The sequence below is a fragment of the Petaurus breviceps genome, unplaced genomic scaffold (assembly GCF_028583685.1).
Source record: "Petaurus breviceps papuanus isolate PSGF00001 unplaced genomic scaffold, PetGlider_PUasm1.0 80, whole genome shotgun sequence".
NCBI classification, from domain to species: Eukaryota; Metazoa; Chordata; class Mammalia; order Diprotodontia; family Petauridae; genus Petaurus; species Petaurus breviceps.
The window spans coordinates 16,315,895-16,341,301 of NW_027186540.1; the positions used below are offsets into that span (position 1 = coordinate 16,315,895).

A 25,407-nucleotide genomic window follows, 5' to 3' on the forward strand; every position below is an offset into this window, starting at 1 on the left:
AAGCCAAAGAACAGAATTTATATTTTATTCTGAAGGCAGTAACATTCATTGGAGTTGAATGAGTTAGTGATATGGACAGACTGTGCCTTAGGATAATCATTCAAGTAGCATTGTAGAGGGTACAGAACAGAGACTTAAGATAGTCCGACCAATAAAGAGATTGTTGCATAAGTCAAGGAGAAGGATAATGAGTGTCTAATCTAGAATTGATGGCTCTGTAAATGGAAGAGAAAGGGATAGTGATAAGACATGGTGTAGAGATAGAAACAATGAAGTATAGTTTTACAGTTGGTTGTATACATGAGAGTAAAAAGAAAAAACAACAAACAACAGAAAGTTTGCAAATCTAGGAGACTGGGAAGATTGTGGGGTCCATAAAACGAACACTGAAATTCAGTAGAGGGATGTTTTTTGGAGGGGAGGATAATCTAGTTATATAGATAACATAAAACACAAAAAAGTTCAACATGTGAGGATGGAAAAAACATCAAGTGAGTGGTACAGACAAAAGAGCTAAAGAAATTCAGAAGGATGAGAGATCATTATGGACTGAGGCAAGCATTAACTGGGTTTAAATTCATAAAAAGTGAGGAGGTTAAAATAAAGTCTAAAGAAAGTTGAGGGTGAATCTTTCCTTCCTTCACGTTCTCTTAACTAGTCCAGCTTCTACTGGAATGCCTCTTGTATTAGGCAACTCATCCATCACTGGAAACAAGCAAAATTGGTCCAATTTCCTTAACGTGCATTAAGATCAGACATACATCTAAATACATCTTCTGCATAAAATTATGGTGTGGCCATATGAGGCAATGTGCATAAGATCTTTCCTAGTTAAATCATGGAATTTGGGTTTTAATCATATCTGAGGTCCTTTGAGCCCCATTATTCATTCATTTAAGTCGGTTATTGAATAAATTTAATCTTAACCAGAGAGCTAGATAAGAAAATGATGAAAAGGTGTGCTTGGAAGATGCCATTTTGGCTTGAGATTAAGGAAGCAAAAATTCAATCCATAAGCCTTCATTTAAGCACCAACCATGTCCCAGACACTGGGATGGGAAATAAAGATACAAGTACAAAGAATAGAAAAATCCATACTTGAAAGTAGTTCACATTCTATTAATATTTAAATAAGCTAAGCTTCAACAAAGAACATGTAAAAAGAAAATCTTGTCTCTTTTCTCATAAAAGTATTACAGTCACTATAGGAAATAAAGGAACTTCTTAAGCATAATAAAAGATTAAAAATTATGCCCATTCTTGTTTCTATGGGTAAACTCTAATCACAGGATATTCTGTTTTATTTTTAATTTTCATTACACTATTCAAGTGGCATTTAAACCCTGAGGCTATTTATGAATCCGTATAAAGTATTACTTTTATTAAATATGCAGACTGACATGAATTATAAGTATTAAATAAATTTAGGATATGGGTAGTTTTATTTTGGTCTTTTGGGGGTGTGGAATACAAATTCAATGTTATCTTTCTTCTAATGTTTTAAGCTTTAAAATCATTAAATACATCAGTGTCTATATGACTGACAATTCATTAAGCTATTAACTTCTTATAGTCTGTCAGGTCTTTTTAAAGATAAATTGTTAAATATGTAAAACCAGGCTTTACTTCTCTTAAAACTAAAAGTAAGTCTTCTCAGGTACTTTCAGTGTGGACAGTACTCTTGCAAAATCATGTTTTCCTATAAGATGGAAGGGAAGCATTTTAGAGTCATGCCTTCTCAGTCATTTTCAAATAATTTAGCTAATTGTCTTGCCCTCTCCTTTCTGTATGTCTGCGGAATCTTGCACAATGCTATGGTTTTAATCTCCCTTTCCATATAAGCCCTTGGGAACAGAAATAATATAAAAAATGCTGAAAAAAAAAAACAACCCAGGGCTGAAATTTCTGAGAATATGCATAGCCAGAATGTAATGTTGAACTAAAGATACAACAGCTACACGAACATGTTCCGCCATTTCATTGCTTTTTCTTATCACATGATTTGCTGGAAAATGCACATAGACTTCTTAGAACAAAATGAGGGTGGTTGGTGTCTTTTTAAGATGTGTCATTTTCAAAAATGGCATTATCGCATATGATTTTAATTTAACATACTTAAGGAATCCACACAATCCTCCTGAACACAACAACCAAAGTGATAACCTAATAGAAAATGTGAACTACAATAAATTCCTGTGTAAATAGCATCTTTTCAAAAAGATGACAATAAGGAAAGCTTGTTTTCTTTGATCAAGTAATCTTATGCACATTGCGTCATATGGACACACCATAATTTTATGTAGAGGAAGTATTTAGACATATGTCTGATCTTAATGCACATTAAGGAAATTGGACCAATTGTGCTTGTTTCCACTGATGGATGAGTTGCCTAATATTGGAGGCATTCCAATAGAAGCTGGTCTGGTCAGGAAGGTGGTAGAGATGATTCATATTTCAGAATAGATAAAATCACCACTGTCAACCCATATACCTTGGAGATTTTGTGAAACTTCCAAAAATTTTGTCCTGAATAAGCATCTAACTTTTCCAAGAAACCCTCCTATTTCTCCAGAGCAGCGGTTCATAATCTTTCTCTTTTTTGGGCATAGGGAGGGCATGAATGTCTTGGAAGATTGCTAAAACCACGTGCCCCCTTTCAGAGTAACATTTGTTGCCTATAGCCATAATTGAAAGAACTGGTGGATTTCAATTTGAGTTTAATAAAGGAAAAAATATCATTTTAGTTTGTAGAAACTCTGAAGTTATCCACAGTCCCCTTTGGGAGTCCATGGACTATACATTAAGAACCCCACATGGAAGCTTTCAAGCAAAGCTTGAGGGTTGACTTGAGATCTATTTATTTGTACCTAATGGAGGGTAAAAAGGCCTTTTTTCTTCAATTTACTACTGGGAGGCTGAATTCAAATATAGCTTGTTACGTTCATTATTCTTTAAGTTAACATGTAGTGCTTTTTCTTGAAAGGTTTGAACATTTCTTGGGTGGTTCCAGCCTTCCTCACAGTTGCTTCTCAGTCCTACCTAAAAATGAATGGCTTTACCAAAAGACACAAAGCTTTTCAGCTGTTGTAAATAATAATGATCAAATTGCTGTCACCATGGAGAAAACTTCTCTTTTATCTTGCTCTGTGTTTTTCATGAGTCTTAGAGGAACTCAATGAAGTCATTAGCTGTCAAAAGAGATGCTAAAGAGAGAACTTTGTGTCAGTTCATTGAGAAGAATGCTAATACCATGTTAACGGTTTTCGATTTGAAAATTACTGGTGATTTGTTGTCCTAAAATGCCTTGGTGGTGAAGACTGAGACTTGACACAGTGACAATTATCATCAGTCCCTCCTGATGGGTTACTATGGCAAAATACTATAGCTTTTTTCTGTCACATTTGGTGGCCAAACTCATTCTGTCTTGTGTGGTGTCAAAATCAAAGCCTACATAGACAGATATGATAGATAGCTGCTTCTACTAAAGACTGATAATTAAATTGGACTTTAATGTGTGCAAAGCATTTTGCACATATTATTTCATTTCATTCTCCACACAATCCTGAGTTAAGTGTTTCAGTTATTCTCCTCATTTTGCAAAGGAGGAAACTGAGGCTTAGAAAGGTTAAGTGACTTGCTAGGAAACCCATAACTAGGAAATTTTAGAAGCTGGACTTCGACTCAGGTCTTGGTGACTGAAAGCCTAACTCTCCATTGACCATGTCATGTCTCATGTCTCTTGTTAATTTCTTACCGTTCCTATAATAAACCTGTTTCTAGTGACTAATATTCCCATAGAACATGTTTCCTGAGGGCAAGGAGTATTTAATTTTTGTCTTTAAATTCTAAATAGGACATACATTACCTTTCCCATAATAGGCACTTAGGTGTTGAATTGAATTACAACAGAATTTTAGAAAATTACAAGATACACACACATGTGTATATACATGTATACACATACCTTATACTTGTATATATTAGTGTCATTTTTCACCAAAAATTTTAATATTTCTCGTCTCTGGGGAAAGCTTCACTTATATGGTACATGTCTTGTCAACAGTTTCTTCTGAAGAATATATAACATCATTGTTGTTGGATTTTTCCCCTTTTCCTATTTCTGGTCTACCACAGGAGATCACAATTTAATATGTCAGAAGAATGAGCCAACTTTTTTTTTTCATTTTTTTCTTTTTTTTTTATTTTATAAACCAGTGTGTGTATTTTAAGTTGTTGGTGTCTGTGTGTGTATACGTGTATGAGAGAGAGCCTTTTAAGCTCTATGGAAGGTAATAAAACAGCAGGCAAGGGTTTTCCTGAGATTAACATTTCTATTTTAACATTGCCACCTACTGCTTGCAATGCAGAGCATTTGTTCCAAGTCCACTGCATCACATAGTCAAGGGACAGTGCCTGTTTTCTTTAATGCTGTTGCAGTTATAAAAATATTTGAATGTCTGGGTCAGGTTTAGACACATTCAGCCATATTTATATTTTTCTCACTCTTCATCAATCAGGATGACATGTGGTTTTTGATAAAATCTGAATGACTCCTGTGAATGGGTGTTAGAGATTTAGGATGATTTAGTATCATTATTAATTCATAATGTGGGGCGCATTCATGTGGTTTCCATCCTGGCTTCTTATGCAGCATTTGCTGGATCAATGTTTCTTACAAGCTTTACTTGTATGGAATCTATGTTAAAGCCTTGCTTTTGCTGAGCCCTAGGAAAGCATGAAGTTTTAAAGTAGATGCCATATTTATGATTAAGGCATTAATATCTTTTTTCCTTCTGTTACGTGATAGCTGCCAGGGTAGGAGACAAGCATTCTGGCAGGAGCAGGCCTAGGAATAGCACAACCTTAATGAACAGCGGAGCCATGGGGTTCTCATCAGAGAGAAGAGGCTGCCATAGATCATTTGATAGCCCAAGCAAGTGGATTTAGTCTCAGAAAAGCCTACTGTTTGTTAATCCAGGGTGGTCCATCAAGAAGAGTGCTGACTACATTCAGCTGACCTGGATTAAGACCCTAGCTCTGTTCTGTACTGTTCTCTGTGAACTGTGGCAAGTTATGTAACCTGCCTCGGCTTGGTTCCCTCGTTTTAAAAAAAAATGAGATGGTCTCTGAAGTTCCTCAGGGCAGGTAAATAGTGCAATGGATATAGAGTGCTAGTCTCAAAGCCTGGAAGACCTGAGTTCAAATCCTCCCTCAGACACTATCTAACTATGTGACCTTGAGCGAGTGACTGAGACTTGCAAATGGAATTTGTTGTTCAATTGTTTTCAGTTGTGTCTGACTCTTCATGACCCCATTTGGGGTCTTCTTGGCAAAGATACTGGAGTGGTTTGCCATTTCCTTCTCCAGCTCATTTTACAGATGAAGAAACTGAGGCAATTAGGGTGAAGTGACTTGCCCAAGGTCACACAGTAAGTTTCAGAGACAGGATTTGAACTCAGAAAGACGAGTCTCGCTGACTCTGGGCTTAGCATTCTAGAAACAATGCCACCTGGCTTCCCATCTGTTTTTTCTTATCTGTAACTGAGCTAATGATAATGCCTACATCCAGGGTCATTGTGAAGATTGAATGAGATGACATATGCGAAGGATTTCACACATCTTAAAGCCCTATATAAATGACACCTACTACTATTGTACTATTATTATTCTAGCTCATTATTGGTAAATTCAAAAGACTAGATCACTAGGAATAAGTTGTATATAACAGAAATTAGTACTTTCATAGACAATTCTCTGTGTTTATAGGAATGCCCATTTTATATGGTGTTCACTGAATTCAGAATATTCCAACCCCTTCCCCAAAACACATACCAATTAGAGTCATAGCATCTGGGTACAAATCTTAGCCCTGCCATTTACACTAATACCCATCTGACCTTGAGAAAGTCATTTTGCCCTTTTGGGCCTCAGTTTAATCATCTGTAAAACAAGAGAATTCGACTAGATAGTCTCTGAGGACCCTTCCAGTTCTTACTCTAGGATCCAATCAATGATCTCTCAGTAAATCACAGCCTTTCATGTTCTTTCCCTTCTCAAGCAGTGTGCTCTAGCCAACCTTGAGAATTAGACATTCCCCAAACTCATAAACCCAATTCCCTCCTCTCACAACACTTTCTGGAATGAGATCCCTTTCCATCTTCACCTCTCAGAATCCTTATCTTCCATCAAGCCTCTGCTCAGATGTCAATGCCTCCAAGAATTTCTCCCTGATCTTCCCAGGTATTAGTGTTTTTCCTCCTCAATTTTGTGTTTTACTTCCTTTTGCACAATATTTTAGTAGTATACATGCTCTTTAAGGAGAAGCATTGTTTTCTCTTTGTCTCCCAACTTGTAATACAGTACCTGGTACATAGTAAGCACTTAATAGATGTTTATCTACTGACTGAGTATCCAACACAGTGCCCACCAACTAGTAATCTCTCAATTTATTTTTTAATGTGAACTTCATTATCTTCGAAAGCAGGATCCAGAGGCACCTAAGATTTCCCACAGGGTTTTACAGAGAACTTCATTGCAAGAATTACTACTGTACCCTTCAGAATGAGGAAGACTTTAACTGTGAATGTTTCTTTTTAAAGAAAAGTTGCACCAAAAAATAAAGCACCAGTAGAGCTTGGCAGAATGATGGTACTAGTAATAGACTTTAATGAAGGGCAAAGTAAAATCTAAAGTTAAAACAAATGCTTTCAAGAATGTTGAGCACCAGGGGCGGCCAGGTGGCTCAGCAAGTAAGAGCACCAGCTCCAGGCTCAGGATGACCTGGATCAAATCTGGGCTCAGATACTTAGCACCACACCCAGAAATAACTGGCTGTGTAACATTGAGCAAGTTACTTAACCCCAATTGCTTTAAAAAAAAAATGTTGAGCACCCCATTCCCCATTACCATGGAGCACCTTTTTCTTATTATATTTTTTAATTTCAGGTTTTTTTAAGGGCAGAATTTTCTTACTTTAATTTACTTTATTGTTTTATGTTAAATATTATTTGGAACTTCATTGTATCCATATCTAAACAAAGTAAAGTGAAGACTTTTGAGATAATTACCCACTGAAAAATGAAGGTAATTATCCCTATAAAATTGTCCTAAAAACAGCATTGTTTAAAAATCCCAGATAATTGATGCGATTTACTTTTTATTGCCTTAACTATCCAGATTATTTCTTCAGTCCATGGCTTTACATGTGTAGACCTCCATTGTTTTTTAAGCAAAATACCATTACTACCTCACATCTATGTAGTATTCTGTAATGTTGTAAAAGCACTTCATGTGTAGTCTCATATTACTATGGAATTATTTGCTATTTTACTATTAAAAATTCAACCCTCTGTATATGCAAATGACATTACTGATCAGTTATAAGTAGGAAATGAAATCTGAGTTGTGATTTACCTCAGTAGTGGTGATGGATTTTAACTGAGGTCTACCCATACCTCCTTACTCATTTCCTTGTGTGAACAATGAAATGCATTCACAAGAAGTCAGGGTAGGGTAGAAGGTAGCATTGGAAACTCCACTGGGAACAGAGCTACTCTGTTTTCTCTGTATTAAGGTAACTGCCCTATGTAGAACTGAACCCATCTGAGTTTTAACTTTAGTACTTTTATGATTTAAAGAACAGAAATGTCTTACTGAAAAATTACAATAAGTATTTATGTTCTGAAAGTAGTTCTTCAGATTTTCATCAGAATTTTCTAATTTATCATTATAATAGTTCTTTTATGAATTTAACATTTTGGTTCCTGATCTGTCTGTGATAGAGGGAACTCATGGTAAGAAAAATCCTCCTACCAAGGCAGAGTGGGTACCTGCTTGGGTACCACTACTTGGTACCTACTTGGGTACTTATGGGGTAGAATTAGGGTTTTAATTTTAGAAGGTTTCCTGAGGTGTCATCAAGCAACTTGCCAGGATTCCCACCCCAAAATGTCTCAGAGGTAGAACTTGAAGCAGATATTCTGCACTGAAAGCAGCTTTCTCTAAGGCATGGTGACAAACTGACCTCCTTTGCATAATTTTACTTTTTGATCTTCAAAGCAACCTAGAGATGTATCTCACATAGGCATTATTGTTTGGTCTTTTTTCAGTTGCCTCCAAATCTCAGTGACCCCATTTGTGGTCTGTTGGCAGAGATACTGGAGTGGTTTGCCATTTTCATTCTCCAGTTAATTTTACAGATGAGGAAACTGGGGCAAACAAGCCTAAGTGACTTAGTTACCAAGGTCACATAGCTAGTAAGTGTCTGAGGCTGCGTTTGAACTCAGGAAGATGAGGTGACCTCACCTCTGGCCTAGTGCTCTATCCACTTGGGTATTATGATGCCCGTTTTACAGATGATAAAATTGACAATCAGAAAAGTAAAGTGACTTTCCTATTTTAAAAGAGCTAGTAAATATGTATGTGGAGATTTGAACTCAGTCTCTCCTGACTTTAACTCTCCATTGTATTAATTCATGTCCTATGTCTGAAATTGTCTTGCCTTGCATATATTTGTCTGTCCTTTGGAAATGGACTTTTTTTTAGTAGAACCCGTATACTCAGTGGTTGTTGACATTAAGGGAAAGTGGAGTGTAAGGGAGAGTGCCATGGAGAGGTGTACCATAATATAGAGTACCTTTTTGAAGGGACAGGAAGGGTAGTGATTAACCCTGAGACCTCTGGTTGATTCAATTACTAGTCAGTGATTTTAATGGTCTTAGGTCTTAGGGGCAGTAGGTGGTACAGTGGATAAGAGTATTGGGTTTGGAGTCCAGAAGAATTGAATTAAAATCCATTCTCAGATAGCCGTGTGACCCTGGGCAAGTCACTTAACCCTAGTTGCCTTAGTTTCCTCATCTGCAAAATGAGCTGGAAAGGAAACGGCAAACCACACCAGTATGCCAAGAAATTTCCCAAAAGGGATCATGAGGAATTGGACATGACTGAAACACTGAACAACAACAAATGGGTTTAACTAATGTGCCCTACCAAGTATTTCCATATCCCTGTATGCTCCCCCCTATTTTGACTTTCACTTTTAAAGGAAAGCTAGAGGAGATTTCAGCTTGCAAGTATTACAAAAGGAAGCTTTTGTCTACTCACAGGATGGGTTCAGGACAGATACTCACACAATGGCCCTTTTCTTGATGTCCTGCCAGATTTCCTAATCTTGACTTTGGTGGTGTATATCCAAGGGATAAGAATCTGAGGTCTGTTGTTTAGCACAGCTAGATACTTATAGACTGTCCACAAGGGGATGTCTATTACTAGGAATTGTGGTGGTGGTTTCTGTTAGTGGAAAGTCAGCTCTTTAGTTTTACTGAGCTGGGAAGACTTCAAATTCTAGAAAATGGAAAGAAATGTTCGTATTGGAATGTAAACTACCCATAGAATGGAAGAGAAGGATTTGAAGCTGGAATTTCTGAGGTGAGCCTGTGGTATCATAGCAGTATGTTTGGATTTGCTGAGTCTCAGGCTTATTAAATTTTCCTTTGTATTCAAATTCTAGCTTGTCTGCAAGATGAGCAAAATGTTTAATGCCTCTCTTTCTTTAGTACTTTTAGCTGAAAACAACAATAAAGCACAGCCCAGATTATCATAAAATTGGGAAAGAGATCCCTCATTGGGTTTATGCAAAGGAAAGAAGGTAACAAAGAAGCTATTTGTCCTTCAGAGAATGATAAAGTAGACCCAAAGAAACTACTATATAAGAGTTAATACATTAAGGATCAGAGGAAGAAGACAGGAATAGAGGTGGAGTTGGGGGCTCCCTGCTCAGAGGCATACAAATTGTCAACGTAATAACAATAGAGTATATTGGATCATGAGTCCAAGAAATAATAGAGTACACCTTAGGATTTGTCAAAACAAATAATTCTTATGCAGAAATCTGGAGGGGTAGCAAATACACTGGATGACTGGAGTCAGAATCCCAAAAAGCCCATGGTAGGCTATAGTTTGGGGCCAAATATAATAATATAAAACTTAATAGGGACACGTTTTAAATTTGGTTTAAAAAATTAATTTAACAAGTACAGGATTGGAGGCAGCCCTCCTTGGGTGAGTAAAAAGGGATATCTGGAATATTTTTAAGGACTATAAGCTAATAGTGAGATATGCCAACCAAAAAAAGCTCACATGTCCTTGGGCTGCTTTAAGAAACATTGCTTCCTGCAATAAGGAGGTAATAAGTAGTTCCTGTGTATTCTGACCTAGTCATTCCACCTCTGGAATATTATTGTCAGGTTTGAGTGCCATAAATATAAATTCCCTGGAAGGTAATTTCTTTACTTATAGAGCCTATTGGACTAGATAATCTCTGAAGTCCTTTAGAGCTCTAGATCTATGACCCTAGGAGAAAGGGCATTGATAATGGGAAGAATGTCTAGAAAAGGGCAGTCTGGTTGGTGAAAGGCCTTAAGTCCATGCCAAAGAAAGATTGAAGGAACTGGGGAAATTAAGAGGCAATCCAGAAGGAAATTGTAATAGGTGCTGTCAAATATCTGAAGTTTTCCATGCAGAAAATAAATTAAACTTGACCTTTGGGCTGTACAGAATAGATCTGGCAGCAATGAGTGGAATCTACAAAAAAGAAAAATTTAAGTTTGTTATAAGGGAGAACTTCCCAAGAATTAGAGCTATCCAAAATTGGGAAGCCATCCCAGGGATAGGGGTTAAAGACTGAAGTAGAGATAAATAAGATTATGCCTCCTACCCCAAGACCCAGAATTGGAAGAAACCCATGGGAGTTCACTAAAGTTGCCAGTTATAGAGAAAATGTTAATAGTAGTCATATTGGAGTCATGACATTCCTGCAATTCACCTTTAAGAGCCTGCATTGGTGGGACACAGAAAATAATTCTCTGGCAGCCTATACTGATGGTTCTGTCAAAAAAGGCTTGATCAGGGATTGTTGTTTTTTGGTTGTACTGAGGAACATGTGTTGGGAAGGAAGAGGAAAAAATCTTCCAGACAGCTACTGCCAATAGCTCACAGAAATGTACTCCTGGGAGAGGTAAGTGCAAAAAAACTGGCAGTCTCACTTAAAGAGTCTAACCATCAGACAGGAGAGTGGTACTGACTGGTTCCATCCAATGTAAACCATATTTGTTCAATCTTGTTACCTGAATTAATACAGAAGACTTAATAAGTTAAGATTGTCTCCATTTTGACAATTCAAACTATTCTTTAGTACCCAGGCCACAAACAGATCTTGAGGTAAAACTATGTAACCTTTACACTATTTACAAAAATGTCGTGAATGTCTACTGAACTCTTATTTCAGCAGAATCTTAATCCACAGTCTTTGACCATATATTTGCTTGTTTTAGCTACTATTTTTAAAAGTTTCTTAGAGTAATAAGTTTTTTTTAAAGAAAGATATGTATTTTATTTAAGATTTTTAAAAGTGGCATTATTCAAAACTAAGTGGGGCAGTAGATAGAGCATAGGCTCGGGAGTCAGGAGGACCTGAGATTTTGGGTCAATATAAATAAATTGTTTCTAACCCTTCATATTGTCCAAAAATAAAATGTGTTGATTTTTTGAAGAAGTGAATTCTGTCTCCTTGAAGGTATTCAACATATAAAGGGCCATTTTGGGGGCTTCAGTAGGGGGGATTCATACTTCTTATAGAATATAAGCTCCTTTTGAGTAGTTACTTGTTTGGTTCTTTATTTCTTTCTTTTCCTTCTTTCCTTTTTGTACCCAGTGGCTAGCACAATGCTTTTCTAAATGCCTATTGATGGATTCTTAGAGTGGTTTTGATGAGAGGACTTCTGAAGTTCCTTTAAACTATAAGCTCCTTTTTTAAAATTCTATTATTCTAGAAGAGTTGATTCACATAAATATCCTTCCAATTTTTGTGTGGAGGACTATATTAGGGGAATTAATAAATTCAAAGGTTTGGGGTCTTCTGAATAAAACTGTTGATTTCCCTGGTCCCCTGATGTCATAAAAAGGACAATATTTGGAAAATATGATAATAAGCAATCAACCTCCTCATTTAAGTGTGCTTTCCTTTTCTCACGGGCATAGTTTCATCTCTGGGCATTTTTTTAATCAAGGCTTTGATTTCATGGTCACAAATATTCTCCATGATTGCTAGAAATTACCAAGGCTACATAGATTATTCAATGATCCATGTCTGCCATTACAATCTGTAGCAGTGAACCATAAATTCAGCACTGTCTCCGTTATTCTTGTATGTGATGACATGAACCAAAATAAATATTGTGGCCTTCCTTTCTCTCTTACTATTTTCTAAACACTCATGATCCTTACCTCATCACCTCACTCCTTTCCACCACACACACTTGCTGTATGTAGCTCTCCAAACTTTGATGATTTTTCAGCTTAAGCTTCTTCAGTGGGCTCTGTTTTCCTTTAAAAAAAAAGTCTACAATTCAGCAAGCTTATGTGAATTCAGTAGATGATTGATTAATGGGGGTAAGGGGCAGGCAAGGATTCATCATATTACTTAGGTCCTTATTTTGAACACACTCTCCTCCAAGATGAAAATGGCTTTTTTTGCACTTTAAAAATTGGCCACAGGGATGACCCCATTAGAAAACAAATTATCCCAGAAGAAAAGTAAATAGAATTCTGGGTTTGAATACTGACTAACTGTGGGGCCATGGACAAATCAGGTAAGGGGACTTTTTCTTTATGAAGTGATGGATGCAGTGTACTTTGGATGTTCAAAAGTGAGTCAGAACAGCCTTGTTTATGCCCCAAATTTTCAGGCTTTGTATTGTTTGCTTTTGAGTGTGACTAAAGGTATGGATTTAAAATTATGGAATGTGGCTTGGAACTTTTAAAGATTTCTCCCATTTTTAATCTTTTCAACAATTGGGGCCCATTTCAAAATACTTCATTCAAAATAATGGTTTTGTTTTTTTTTTTCTATCTTGTGGTTTTTAGTGTAAGTAAGCTTGAGGTATATATTTTATTGCACTTAGCAGTTTCCTAGGCTTCAGTATTTAAAAATCTAAATTTGCTTTCTTGTTAAGGGGTATTTTGAGCCTGTCAATTAAATATTTTAGACGGAAACTCTTAACATGAAAGAAAATCTTCGTGTCAGAGCCTTTATAACCTATCCAAGTGGAAGCCAAAAACTAATTTGGGATTTGTGGCATTCACTAATTTAATTCCAAGTTATGCTTTCCCATTTATTTCCATTATGTTGAATTTTCCAAATACATTCTGTGATAGGTATGAGCCAGCATTCTATGATAAACTAGTTTGTTTTTTTAACATAAAAGTATCTAAATACAAAATTGATTAAAATTCAGTTTACAATATGACCAATGAATAATTGTAATTTTAAAATTATCATAAATAAGGGACTATGCCTTGACTTTTATCCAGTCATTCTCTTTTTCTCTATTCACATTTTTACTCCTGTGACTTTTTGAGTTAATCTGAAAATTAATGCAATTTTTGTTGTCACATACCCAAAACCTCTGTTTTTCTATTACAATTTGTGTGTATGTATGTTGGGTATTTGTTGAGAGGGACTGGATCTGTATGAGAGACAAACAAGTACAGCTATATATCTTCCATTTCTCTGCTATGTATTTTCTCTCCACTTAGAATCCATAGAATTTAGAGAAGTATGGAATCTTCAACATCATTCTCTCCAATTTCCTTATTTTAAAGATAAGGAACTTGAAACAAAGAAATTCAGTGATTTTCCCTGGGGGATCTCCAGTTGCCCTTCCCTAGAGGGATAAGTAGTGACAAACCTATTTTTCTTACCCTTTCCCCTTCTATTTCATAGGTAATTTGATCCTTTGATGTTTTAATCATCTGTAATCTCACTGATATTAGTGTTCTTTTCACCAGTGCAAGCCATCCATACTCTTCTTTCTATGTGACTCTTATCCCTTGATAAATCCTTTACTAAAGATCCATTCATGTGCTGGGGCCCGTTCCTCTAGATCTTTTAATGTGGAATGGCTACCAGTGGGGCACATAGACTTTCTACAGTTTATCTATTCTTTATTCTTGTCACATATATATAGATATGTGTCACTATGAATATAGTTATTCCAGTCAATTTCTAGACTTCATAATTTCTAATACAGTGCAATTCTCATGAAAATTTGCCTTTTATAATTCTGAAGTTCAGCATTCAAATGTTCAAAATTAAAATATCTATGACATGACTTTAAAATGCAGGTGGGTGAGGGGCAAGGAGAGGCACTGCAAATACCACTGATGTAAGATAGTATGGTCTCTTCTTTCTCTTATAAGTTGTTACATTTACAGGTACTATTACTTACTGTGTCAGGATTAGATTCTGTTGTGTAAAATTGTTAGCTTTTAAAAGGCAATTGGAGATAACTGCTCACTGCCCAATATTTACATATTTTAAAAATTGTTCAAAACTTAAAGGTTTTCATGTCATTAAAAAAAAACTCTAGACGAGAACTGTCCATTAGCAGATTGATTTTTGAAACAATAAAGTGCAGATACAAATGGAAGTGATTTTATATGAGTAGGAAAACACCTAAATTATTGTATATGCTGTGTAAAACTCTTTCTAAGTAGCAATTCAATAGCTATATCTTTTCCTTTATCCACATGCTTTTCTTTTCTGGGGGAAAATACACAGTAACAATCTAACACTTCATATGTTCTGTTTCTGTTGCAGATCGTGGCACAGTACAAAAAGTTGTTGTTCTGCCTACTAATAGCACAGCTAGTGGAGAACTCATTTTGGAAGAACTGGAAGTCTTTAAGGTTTGACTCATTTTTTTTCTAGCATATTGGATTGAATCATTTAACTTTACAAACTTTTGAAAGGATAATAACTACTTGATAAAAGAGAAAATAAATGGGTGTTGTAATGATTTTGAAAGAAGAAAATATTAGATAAAATAAAAATAGATTGGGGATTACTTGTGGAATCTTTTCCCCTCGTCTCCATGTTTCAAATTATCTAAACATTACTGGTTGCATTTTCATTTTCCATCACCATGCTGTGAAAAATTGTTATCAATTTTTTAAATCAAAAAAGTCATTTTTTCAGGCCTTATCAGGAAAAGGCTTTTATCATTAGCAACATATCCCACTGAAACACAAACATTTGAGTATCTCTGATTGTTAGATAAGTGCTCTGATTTTTAGCCAAAAAACAGAAGGAAAACAATTTTGTTTTCACTTGGTTTTATTGCTCTCAATTCAAGTGTCACTGAAACTAAAGAAGACAAATGTTGACTCTCAGAACTGCACATACTATCTTCTTAAAGGATTTCAATTTCTCTGCAACCTAGCCACTGATGTCCCCATCACTGATAGTTATTGACAGAGAACTTCTCTGTGGAATAGGATACCTACCCATTTATATTAAAAAAAAAATCTGACAGTTAACTGTGGGGATAGATAAAAAGATTATCAAGTTGTGGCCAGTACCATCAAGGAGTTTTAGACTTTCAGTTTTACCTATATGGAAGGAATGCCACAGGGAGGATAAAAAGCCATGCCCTGGTTCAATAGAACCAATCAATGACTTAATAAAAGTAACAATCTCCTGTTTAAACCATTAAGTTGTGGTGGTCAGTTAGACAGCTGAAGAGCTGCCTCAAGTGCTACATTATGAACAACTAAAATTATTGTTATTAATTTTGTCTAACCTTTACTTATATTGCAATTTGCAAAATATATTCACATTCCTTACTTCATTCCACACCCAAGACAGTCCTGTGAGACGGTAGATCAGGATTATTGTCTCAGTTATATAGATTAGGAAATTAGGAATCAGAGAGTTTAAGTGATTTGCAGGGAAGCTGGCCCCTCTGCCACCGAATCCAGAGGTCTTTAGTATGGTCAATATTCTTTTCCCAAAGAATGAATTGATAGGAAAAAGGTCTCAAGACAGCATTTTTAAAACTTAAAATTTGAGGGAAATGAGAAATTGACAAAATATAACCATACAAAAAATATTGAAAATCTGCCTATGTTTGTCTGGAAAAAGGTTATTTCTTGGAATTATTCTTTTTAATATTTCTCTTTGGTTCAACTATATCATGAAACATTTATGATTAATCTGTTAAGTTAGAGCTCAGTCTCCAGAACAGTGAATGATAAATACTTCCATTTCCATTACCTTCTTCAGTCTTTTTTTTTTTTTTGGCAAGACAAAGTAATTGTTGCACTAGTTTAATCAGATGTACTATAAATAAATATGATGACACTTTACATTCAACTCTGAAGTGACAACTTGTCTGGTGAAAGTAATATGAGTCTGTGTCCAGAACTTTTCCTAAGAAGGTTCTATTATAATATTAGCACTTCATTTTTTTTCTCATATTGAAGTGTCCTTCTGATAATCAGACAGTATTGTTAATTGACTGGGTTTGACACAAACCAAAACATATACATTGTAGAAGGATTTTCAAAGAAATATGAGATGTACTGCTTATGATCATGTGGCAACTACTTACAAACTGTTAAATGATTTGTGTCTTTGTTATCATTATGAAAGAATAAACTCTCTTAGAAAGGAAATATAGAAATGCATGGATGGGACATCAGTGAATAGGAGCAAATCTGCAGTGCTTTATACAGAAATGTGCAGTTGTGTGTGCCATTGATTGATACGCCCAAGTCAGAAGGCTCACTTACCTAATACAGTTACTATCTTCGGCCCAGTGTTTGTATCACATTTTCTGTGAACTAAAAGTAATTGGGTGTATGTGACATTATGTCACACACTTGTAGGGAAATAATGTATTTAAATGGAAACAGGACCTGACATATTCCTTAGCTGAGTGTCACATCAGCGTACCACTGGAAAATAAATGTAAGGTTTTTTTTAAAAAGTTCAAGTTTTCTCCTTTGTTTCCATGGGGGCAAAGGACTACAAACCTTCTCTCCAGTCTGTGAGCTGGAACTGAGCCTGGCTTACTTAGGTAAGGTTGGCTCAAATATGAGAATTACTGAACTATCACCAACAGTTTAGACGTCTGTCTCAAGCAACACCTTTCTGCACATCTCTAAGAGCTGCTGAAAAAGTGTTGGAGTGGCCTTTCAAGACCATTACATCATTTCTATGAGAAAAAAAAATGTCTTTTAGTATATACAACACCCAGGCACCCAGAAGGTTGGAGGCACAACGTAACTCAGCAGAAATAACCCTTTACCCTGTCAGGGAGTTGGGCATAAGCTACTGTACCTTTCTTCAACAGGTTTCAAGAGTGATTTGGGGGTTGTAAGTGATGCTCACCAAGTTCACTAATTATGAATCTGGCATTCACAGAGGTTTAAAATCTGAGAACATTACCCAGTTTCTTCCACTTGACTCCTGACCTCATTAAAGTGAGTCATTTCTTACAGTAGTTCATTGTTCTCAGCAAAAGGAGAGAATTAAGAAGTTTGCTTTAGGCCAACCTGTTCTTCAAACTGAACTTGATGAACTAAACAATAGTTTTTTATGCCTAGTGCTTGGTTTAGGGGAAAATACAGTGGAATGTCATTCCAGAATTCTTTTTGAAAGCTTACATCAAACCTGCAATTTCAGTGGTCTCACCATCCCGAGATTAGTTTTTTACTCTATTCCATTCATTTTTTGCATCTCTTTTTTTTATTCTTTGATTTAGGGAAGGTCATACTCAGGCTAGTATGTCAGTTGAGGTTTGAGATTGAAATAAAATGAGATACTTGTAAATCTAGACAGTTAACAAAAGTTATTTACCCATAGCAGGCAATAGGTAGTGAACAAAGTTAAATCCCTCATTCTTGCAGTATGAGCAGCCCATCCACCTTTCTGATCATACATTTTCTAGATCTTCCTGTCTAGTTCATATATCATTTCTTGCACAAAGGTTAGGATTTGATACATGCTATTCCTTATTTATATATAGCAGAATTGATGGAATTATTCTTAATACTACTCTCCCCCTCCTCAGAGAAAATGCCTCTTTAATTTTTCATATATACACACATGTATATTATATGTAAAATTACCAATGAAATGAGATCATTACTTTAGAGCTCTATTTAACTATTGGTTTTTCTTTCAGAATAATGCTCCTATTACAACAATGAAAATTTCATCCAAAAAGGTAAAACATAACCCATATTTTTTTGTTTATATCATAAGTTTTTAAATATTAATGCAAATTCACTTAAATAACTTAATTATTCATTCATTTATTGAAGTACTCAGAAAAGCAAAGCCATACTAGACTGTTAACAGAAGCAAAGAATCTCAAGAAGCCTCTTAGACATATCTAATGTAAGCCACACCTGAAGAGTAATTCCCTGGAAGACATTCCTGACAAGTGGCTATGAAGCCTTTGTTTAAAGATTTACAGTCATAGTAAATCTGCTATGTCCCAAGCTAGTTTTACTTTGGGACAGTTCTAATTGTTAAGAAGTTGACTACATACATAATGCAGATACCAGTAGGAAATACAGCCATGTTCCATCTCATTTGGAAAAGGAAAAGTTCTTATTTTTCTTCATGATTCAAACCAAATCTTACTTTAGACCATGAATGTTTCAGATCAAAATATTTTTTTTGCCTTGACATAGGAACTTGACTTAAGGAGCTCCCAGGTACAAAATTGCCTTTAACAATAGGTCTGTACCTTCTCTTGGGGCAATTAGGTGGTGTAGTAGATGGAACTTGTCTTCCTGAATTCAAATCCAGCCTCAGATACTAATACCTGTGTGACCCTGGGCAAGTCACTCAACCTTGCTCGTCTCAGTTTCCTCATCTATAAAATAATAATAATAAAAAAGGAAATGGCAAAGGACTTCAATATCTTTGCCAAGAAAACCCCAGAGGGGTCGCAAAAAGTCAGACATGACTGAAAAATGATTAAACAACAACATAGCTTTCCTGCAATTTCTGGTTAAAGAACTTTACCAAATTATCAATAAAATTAACATAGTTACCAGCTTCAAATTTCTAAATACAGACGCATTCACAATGAATACAAAGAACACAATTGTATTATTCACTTGGGGAACATGCCCCTTCTCTCTCCGTATCTCATGCTGGTGTATAACATCACCACGATATATTCACACGTCTGATATTTTATACTACTTTTGTTAATAATTGCTTACTTTAGTCTACTGTTTCCTTGGTTACAAAGTGCTAGGCCAAGTTATTTCTTGACACTCCTATGAAATAGGTAGTTTAAGTATTACCCTATTTTATACCTAAATAAATTGAGACTCAAATGGGTGGCAATTTGCCTGGAGTCCTAGGAAATTCTACAACCAGGACTCAGATCTCAATCTTCTGACTGTGGGATATTGAGTGTTCTTCCTGGCTTGGCACACCAGGATCCACTCAAGGAGAGAGTTCCTAGGCACAAAATATCTTGATTATAGCTTTAAAAACTGTTTCCTCTTTCACTTTCCTACTTAAACCTAAGACTTAGGAACTAAAAGCACTAATCCAAGTCAAAATATTAGGAAGTAAGAGAAACCAGCAGATTATTAACTGACCTCTGAGCTTTGAAGGGTGTATTCCCTTCAGTCTCTTAAAGGCACAATTTGGCTGTGGGGCAAGAGAGAGTATGTTATTAGGCTTGAGAAACTTAGTGACTAACAGTGAGAGAAGCTGCTGTAATCAGAGGCCATTTGTATATGTTTTACATTACTCTTTGTTTTTTGTTTTTCTTTTTCCCCTCAATGAGGAGAACTATATTAATGCTTGAAATGTAGCATTACAGCTTCATCTGTTTAACACAACTGTGATTACATAATTTTACTGGGGCTCTTTAAGGGTTTCAGGCCAAACAGATGAAGAAAAATTCCACAGTGTGCTTTGTACTTTACACTTGACTAACTTTTATGAAGAAAAATAAATGGCATATACAGAAGTAAAGGTCTCATCTGTAAAAATGTTTGTGTGGTGCATGAGAAACATTTTCCCCAAGTAAGGAGAAGCCATTAGTCATCTTCTGTGCCCCAGGGAACTAATCCAAAGGCAGATTGTTCTTTTGAAGTCAATGGGAAACTCCTTGTTCAGCCCAGCTTGGTAGAAGGAGAAAGGTCCAGAGAAAAAATAAAAAAAATTGATATATGACCCTGGGGCACATTCATTTTGTATACATCTGCAAGGAAACAATAGTGTTGTTTATAGGGAATGCAGAAGTACTAAAAACAACACCTCCTTCAAGGTAATTGTGAACAATTACTATTTCATATTCTGAAATATTACAAACTATTTCTAGTGTCCAGCTTCATCAAAGTGCATAATAGGAAGATAAGTAGAATGTTTAATTGAAACTATTAAAATTTGAAGATTTAATTGAAGATCAAGATTTTATTGAAACTAATGATTTAATTGAAACCATCAAGATAAATAATTATCTAATTTGCTATAATACATTTTCCAACCTACTTGGTATTGTCTTGTTTCTTGCCTCCCCCCTCTCCCTTCCAACACACACCCTATGGGATCTTAAGGAGGATTTATAAAGTGTTAAAAGCATCCTATAAGATACCTGATGCTGCAAGTCCAGGAGCAGACTAGATGCACAGCAAACAAAGAGGAAAAAATGACAGTTTAGGGTAGGAAGCAAACCAAAATTCACTTACTTTTCATTAAAATATTTTAACAAGCTACTATATTCTGACATTTCATAAGAAAGTTAAGAGGAATGATATATTTTTGCTGTCCCACAGACTGTGTTCACCTGGGAAGACTTCTTTGCAGGCTGTTGTCTGAGCAGTGGAATGTTTGATGTATAGTAATTTTATTAATCTAGCCCTGGACTGTGTGATCTTGGACAAATCATTTAACTTCTGTTTGCCTAGGAGGTAGTTGGATGACTCAGTGGATAGATAAGTCCGGGGTCGGGAGGAAGGGAGGAGAGAAATGGCTAATCTTTAGTATGTCTAAAATCAATTTTTGTTCATCTTTAAAATTTTAAAATATTTTCTTTGAACAGTTTAACTATATAATATGTGATAACTATTTTTTCTTTCTTCCTTATACTAAATACTTATAGTAATACTTATATTTCCTTATATTAAGTAATTCTAAATATTACATATTATACTAAATATTAAATTTATTATTTAAATTAAATATTAAATAATTCCTTATACTAAAAAATATTTCCAATCCTAACCCCCATTTCTTCAAGTTCAGGTGACTTACTGCTAAATTTAAAGCAGGAAGAAGAAAGTGAGTTTGTACCATGATAAAGAAAAGAGTTCAAAGAAATGACTAAATTTTAATTAAATTAAAATTAAGTTTTAATATATTAGTTCTAACCTGAAGTAGAGAACAATAAAATATAATATCTAGAAAACAGTAATGTTCAACATGGGACTTTGAGCATTTTTGAACAGGAAAAGTGGCGATGTTAGAGTAATATTAACCTAGGAAAACTGCTCATTTTGGCTATATACCCTTTGGTAGGATGCCTGATGGTTTTTAGTTCCAAAATGAATCCAAAGGTTTATAGTCATAAATTATAAAAGATTCCTGCTTAAAGTCTTCCTTTATGTTCCCCATCTAAAATGAATCATCTTTCCTTTAATAGCAACAGCTATATGTAAGCTCCAATGAAGGGGTTTCTCAAGTGTCTCTGCATCGCTGTCACATCTATGGAACAGCTTGTGCTGACTGCTGCCTAGCAAGAGATCCTTATTGTGCCTGGGATGGTAGTTCTTGCTCCAGATTCTATCCAACAGGGAAAAGGTGAGTTCTTACTGTTTCAACTCAATGCACAGTCCAAACATCTCGTTGTAGATATGGAGGAAGATATAATGTTCGGCTTTGATGTAGTCTTTGCCCTCGTGGAACTTTCCATCAATGAGGAAAATATGATCCATGAATATATTACTGTAAATCAACATAGTAAATAAGTGCATTTGTCATAAAAATATGTGAACAAAAGCATCATGCAAGGTTGAGGGGAGGACCATTCTTTAGTTAGAGTAATGGAAAGTTAATAGATTTAGAATCAGAAGACTTGGATTCAGATCTTGGCTCTAATACTTACTAATTGTATGGCCTTGGGTCTTACCTCAGTTCTCTTGGTGTTGGAGGTGGAACTAATGCCAGCATTCAGTTAGTTCAGGTCTGTTTTGGGGACAAAACAAAGCCCTTACTTGCAAGTCAACGAATAGTTACAAAAGAGGTTTGCCTCGCCCTAACACAGGAAACATACACAACAAGAATATAGACACCTAGCTTCTCTTGACACAGACCTTACTTGTCTCCATATGGAAATGCATATGGTCAGCAGAGTAAAGGACCATGACTCAGGATCTTCAGATACCCACCAAGTAAGATGGGCCCCAGATCCACATGAGTAGGACTTTTTTATTCCCTTAAGTGACCAGGATGCTTCATCAAGGGAAACAGAGTCCAATGAAGGAACTAAGATGTTTTTGTTGCTTTTTAGGGCAAGATAATAGCTGCTGTAAAAAAAATAGTCCAGCAGGGCAGCTAGGTGGCGCAGTGAATAGAGCACCAGCCCTAGAATCAGGAGGACCTGAGTTCAAATTTGGCCTCAGACATTTAACACTTACTAGCCGTGTGACCTTGGGCAAGTCACTTAACCCCAATTGCCCTATCTTCCCTCCTCCAAAAGAGCAAAAAGAGAAAAAAGAAAATAGTCCAGGGTTGTATCTCACTTGGTCTGTTTTCTTATCTGTAAAAAATGAGATTAAATTGTGTAACTTCTATGCCCCTTTCAACTCTAAATTCTGTGATCTCATTCATGATTGGGTGGATCAGTGAAGCCTTTCTTGAGAAGTTAGCTTTTAAATTTGATTCTAAACGATGAATACACATAATAGTGTTCCAAAAAAAGCATAAGCTAAAGCATGGTGACAAGAAAATACAAGGTATAGTTAGGGGCCATACAGTAACTGAGTGTAGGTGCAGAGAAGTGTATATGGAGGAATACTGGGAAGAGTTGAAGGGGGAAAAGAACAAGATAAAAAAAATGAAAATTCTAGCACAGGATGGGGCAGGAGAGATAGGATGATGGCAGTAATGGAGGGAGATTAGTTGGTTGGCAGAGCTCAGATGCACTTTGGAGAGTTACTCCACATCCAAATTCTAAATGGAATGAGCAATGCTCATGTTTTGGAATGTGCCAGCAGGAAATGTGACTGCCAGGTACATGAGATCTGAGACATGGAGCACAGGGCTATTGTGTGTCCTTGACAAATTTTCTAAAGATAGCAGCAGTGATCCACAAAACATGCATCCACAGTTTGATAGCCTTAATAATCTCAAGTATATATGCAATTCTGTTACAAGATGTTTTATTTTTGTGGGGGATCTTTTTTGGGGGAGGGGTTGGTCAGGTGCTTTTCTTTTTAAAAATCCTCTCTATGTATTCTATGTTGCAAGTTGAACTACTCTCTTCCTCCTCTGCATTCCCCTATTTCTCTTTCTTATTGACTTTTCTCATGTTATGCCCTACATATGGAATATCTTCCCAACACCTCTCCTCAACTCCTGCTATTTTCTACTGCTTGTATCTACTCTTTGGTTTGGGAAGAAGAGGAAAAAAAGTAAGCAGAGAAATGGTTAGTTGCACTTGACAAATTCAGTTCACCCAGTCTGGATAAACTATGTTCTCAAATGCTAAACAAATTTCCACATCCTATGGATAAGATTGGTGTTTCAAGGACTGTCTTTGTAGCAAAGAGATTAGTTATACCTGTTCTGCTTGGCCACAGACAGTGGAGCTAGAAACTCTGGAAAAGTTGCAGTAGGAGGGTGTATTTAAGATTGACATAATTAGGAAGTCACTAAGAGTTTGAACTATCTAAAAGTAAAATATGAATTACTTTGGCTATCTTCATTGAGGGATCTTTAAGCAAATGATATAAAAGCATTCATCACTGATGTTGTGGAAGAACTTCTTGGTATTACATGAATTGGCCTAGAAGAGCCCTTCCAATTTCTAAGATTCTTTGACACTGTTGAATGTCTCGTCATTCTTTTGCCATAGCCTCTAGGTAATATTACTGAATTCGTCCAAATTGATAATGACCTTTTCCCTTCAGGCCTCATATAACTTTCTTTCTTCTTTTTTTCCTTGTATAGTAAACATATGTTTATGTGTCTTAAAATACTACCCTCTCTAACCCCACTTTGCATGACAAATTTCCTCAGGGCCTTGATTTAAAGCTTGGTATCATTCAAAGTATAACAGTGTGTCTCAACGTAAGGAGACATTTAATAAATATTTGCTAAATTGCATTAAATTCAAATATCTTCTCATACTGCTATGGTTGTAGTTTTTCTCCTCAGACTACTTAGAACCTAACATCCTTTTGTAGCTTCCCTACTAGAATCTCTAGCTGCCCTTTTAATCCTCAGCTGTAATACCAATTATCTTAATTTATCTGCTTCTCTCAGATTGCTGAGTACCGAGTATTAGAGAGAAAATCATGAAATCATAATTTAAAACATGAAACATATACAGCATAACCTTAGCTGCCATTTCCCTACTGCTAAACATCCCCTATATTCAACACATTTAATCTTTATCTCAGCTTTTACTGTTTCAACAATCTTCCCTCAATCCCCAACCCTAACTCTTCTCACACACTCATAGCAGAACATCTAGCCTCCTATTTCATGGACATCTGCATGGTCTGATCTTTCTCAACACTCCATTTCCACTTCTTAAAACTCTTTCATATCTTCCTTCATCCTGTCCCAAAAGATGAGGTCCAAACTCCTTAGCAAAGTTAATACTTCTGCCTGGATCTTTAACTCCATTTCTTACTACTACCTCTAAGAATTTTTCCTATTGATCATTCCCTCTTCCAAATATATTTTCAGGTTCTCCCTTGCATTTATCCACAAATATGCTGCTCAGGTCTCTAATGCCTCCTTAGCTCTTTGCTGTCTGGCTCCCACCCACTTGGAACAGAGCTAGGTGGATTCCAGGGTCAGAAATACTGATGTCATCATGACTACAAATAATCATGCACATGTTACAGGAGCAGAGCAGGACTAGGCAAACAAACAGAGATCAGCGCGGTTTCAGGAACACAAGGAAGACTCAAAACAGGATAAGTGAAAGCACACACACACACAAAACCAAACTAGTTTTATATGATGAATTTCTACTGAATGAAACCTTTCTCCTTGAGCAGCCAGATGGCCTCATGCCACTGAGGGAACTCTGACTTAAAATGTCTTCTCTTGTTAGAGAAAGACTAATTTTCCTGCGTAGAAGAGGTTTATAATCATCTGCATTGGTATCCAAAGATAAAACTGATTGGGTAACCAGGTGGGAGGTCTACATTCCCCATAGGTTCTTCTGAAGTAAACTCCGCATTAGGACCGCCTGATCTGATGGGAGATTCTTCAGCCATTTCATCATGAGAGTAGAGTGTTCGTCTTTGGTGGTCCGAGTTGAGGTACTGAGAACAACAACAACAAAAAAAAAACAA

General features: G+C 36.0%; 1 protein-coding gene across 3 annotated transcripts in view; it reads left to right on the plus strand.

Moving 5' to 3' along the window:
- Window positions 1-25,407, plus strand: part of LOC138176028 (semaphorin-3C) — a 202,034-nt gene that overhangs the window by 160,212 nt on the left and 16,415 nt on the right. For all 3 annotated transcript variants that reach the window (XM_069106756.1, XM_069106757.1, XM_069106755.1), the window contains exons 13-15: window positions 14,657-14,745; window positions 18,027-18,068; window positions 21,519-21,676. In XM_069106756.1, the coding sequence (XP_068962857.1) occupies window positions 14,657-14,745; window positions 18,027-18,068; window positions 21,519-21,676 (289 nt within the window). The remainder of the gene's footprint in view (window positions 1-14,656; window positions 14,746-18,026; window positions 18,069-21,518; window positions 21,677-25,407) is intronic.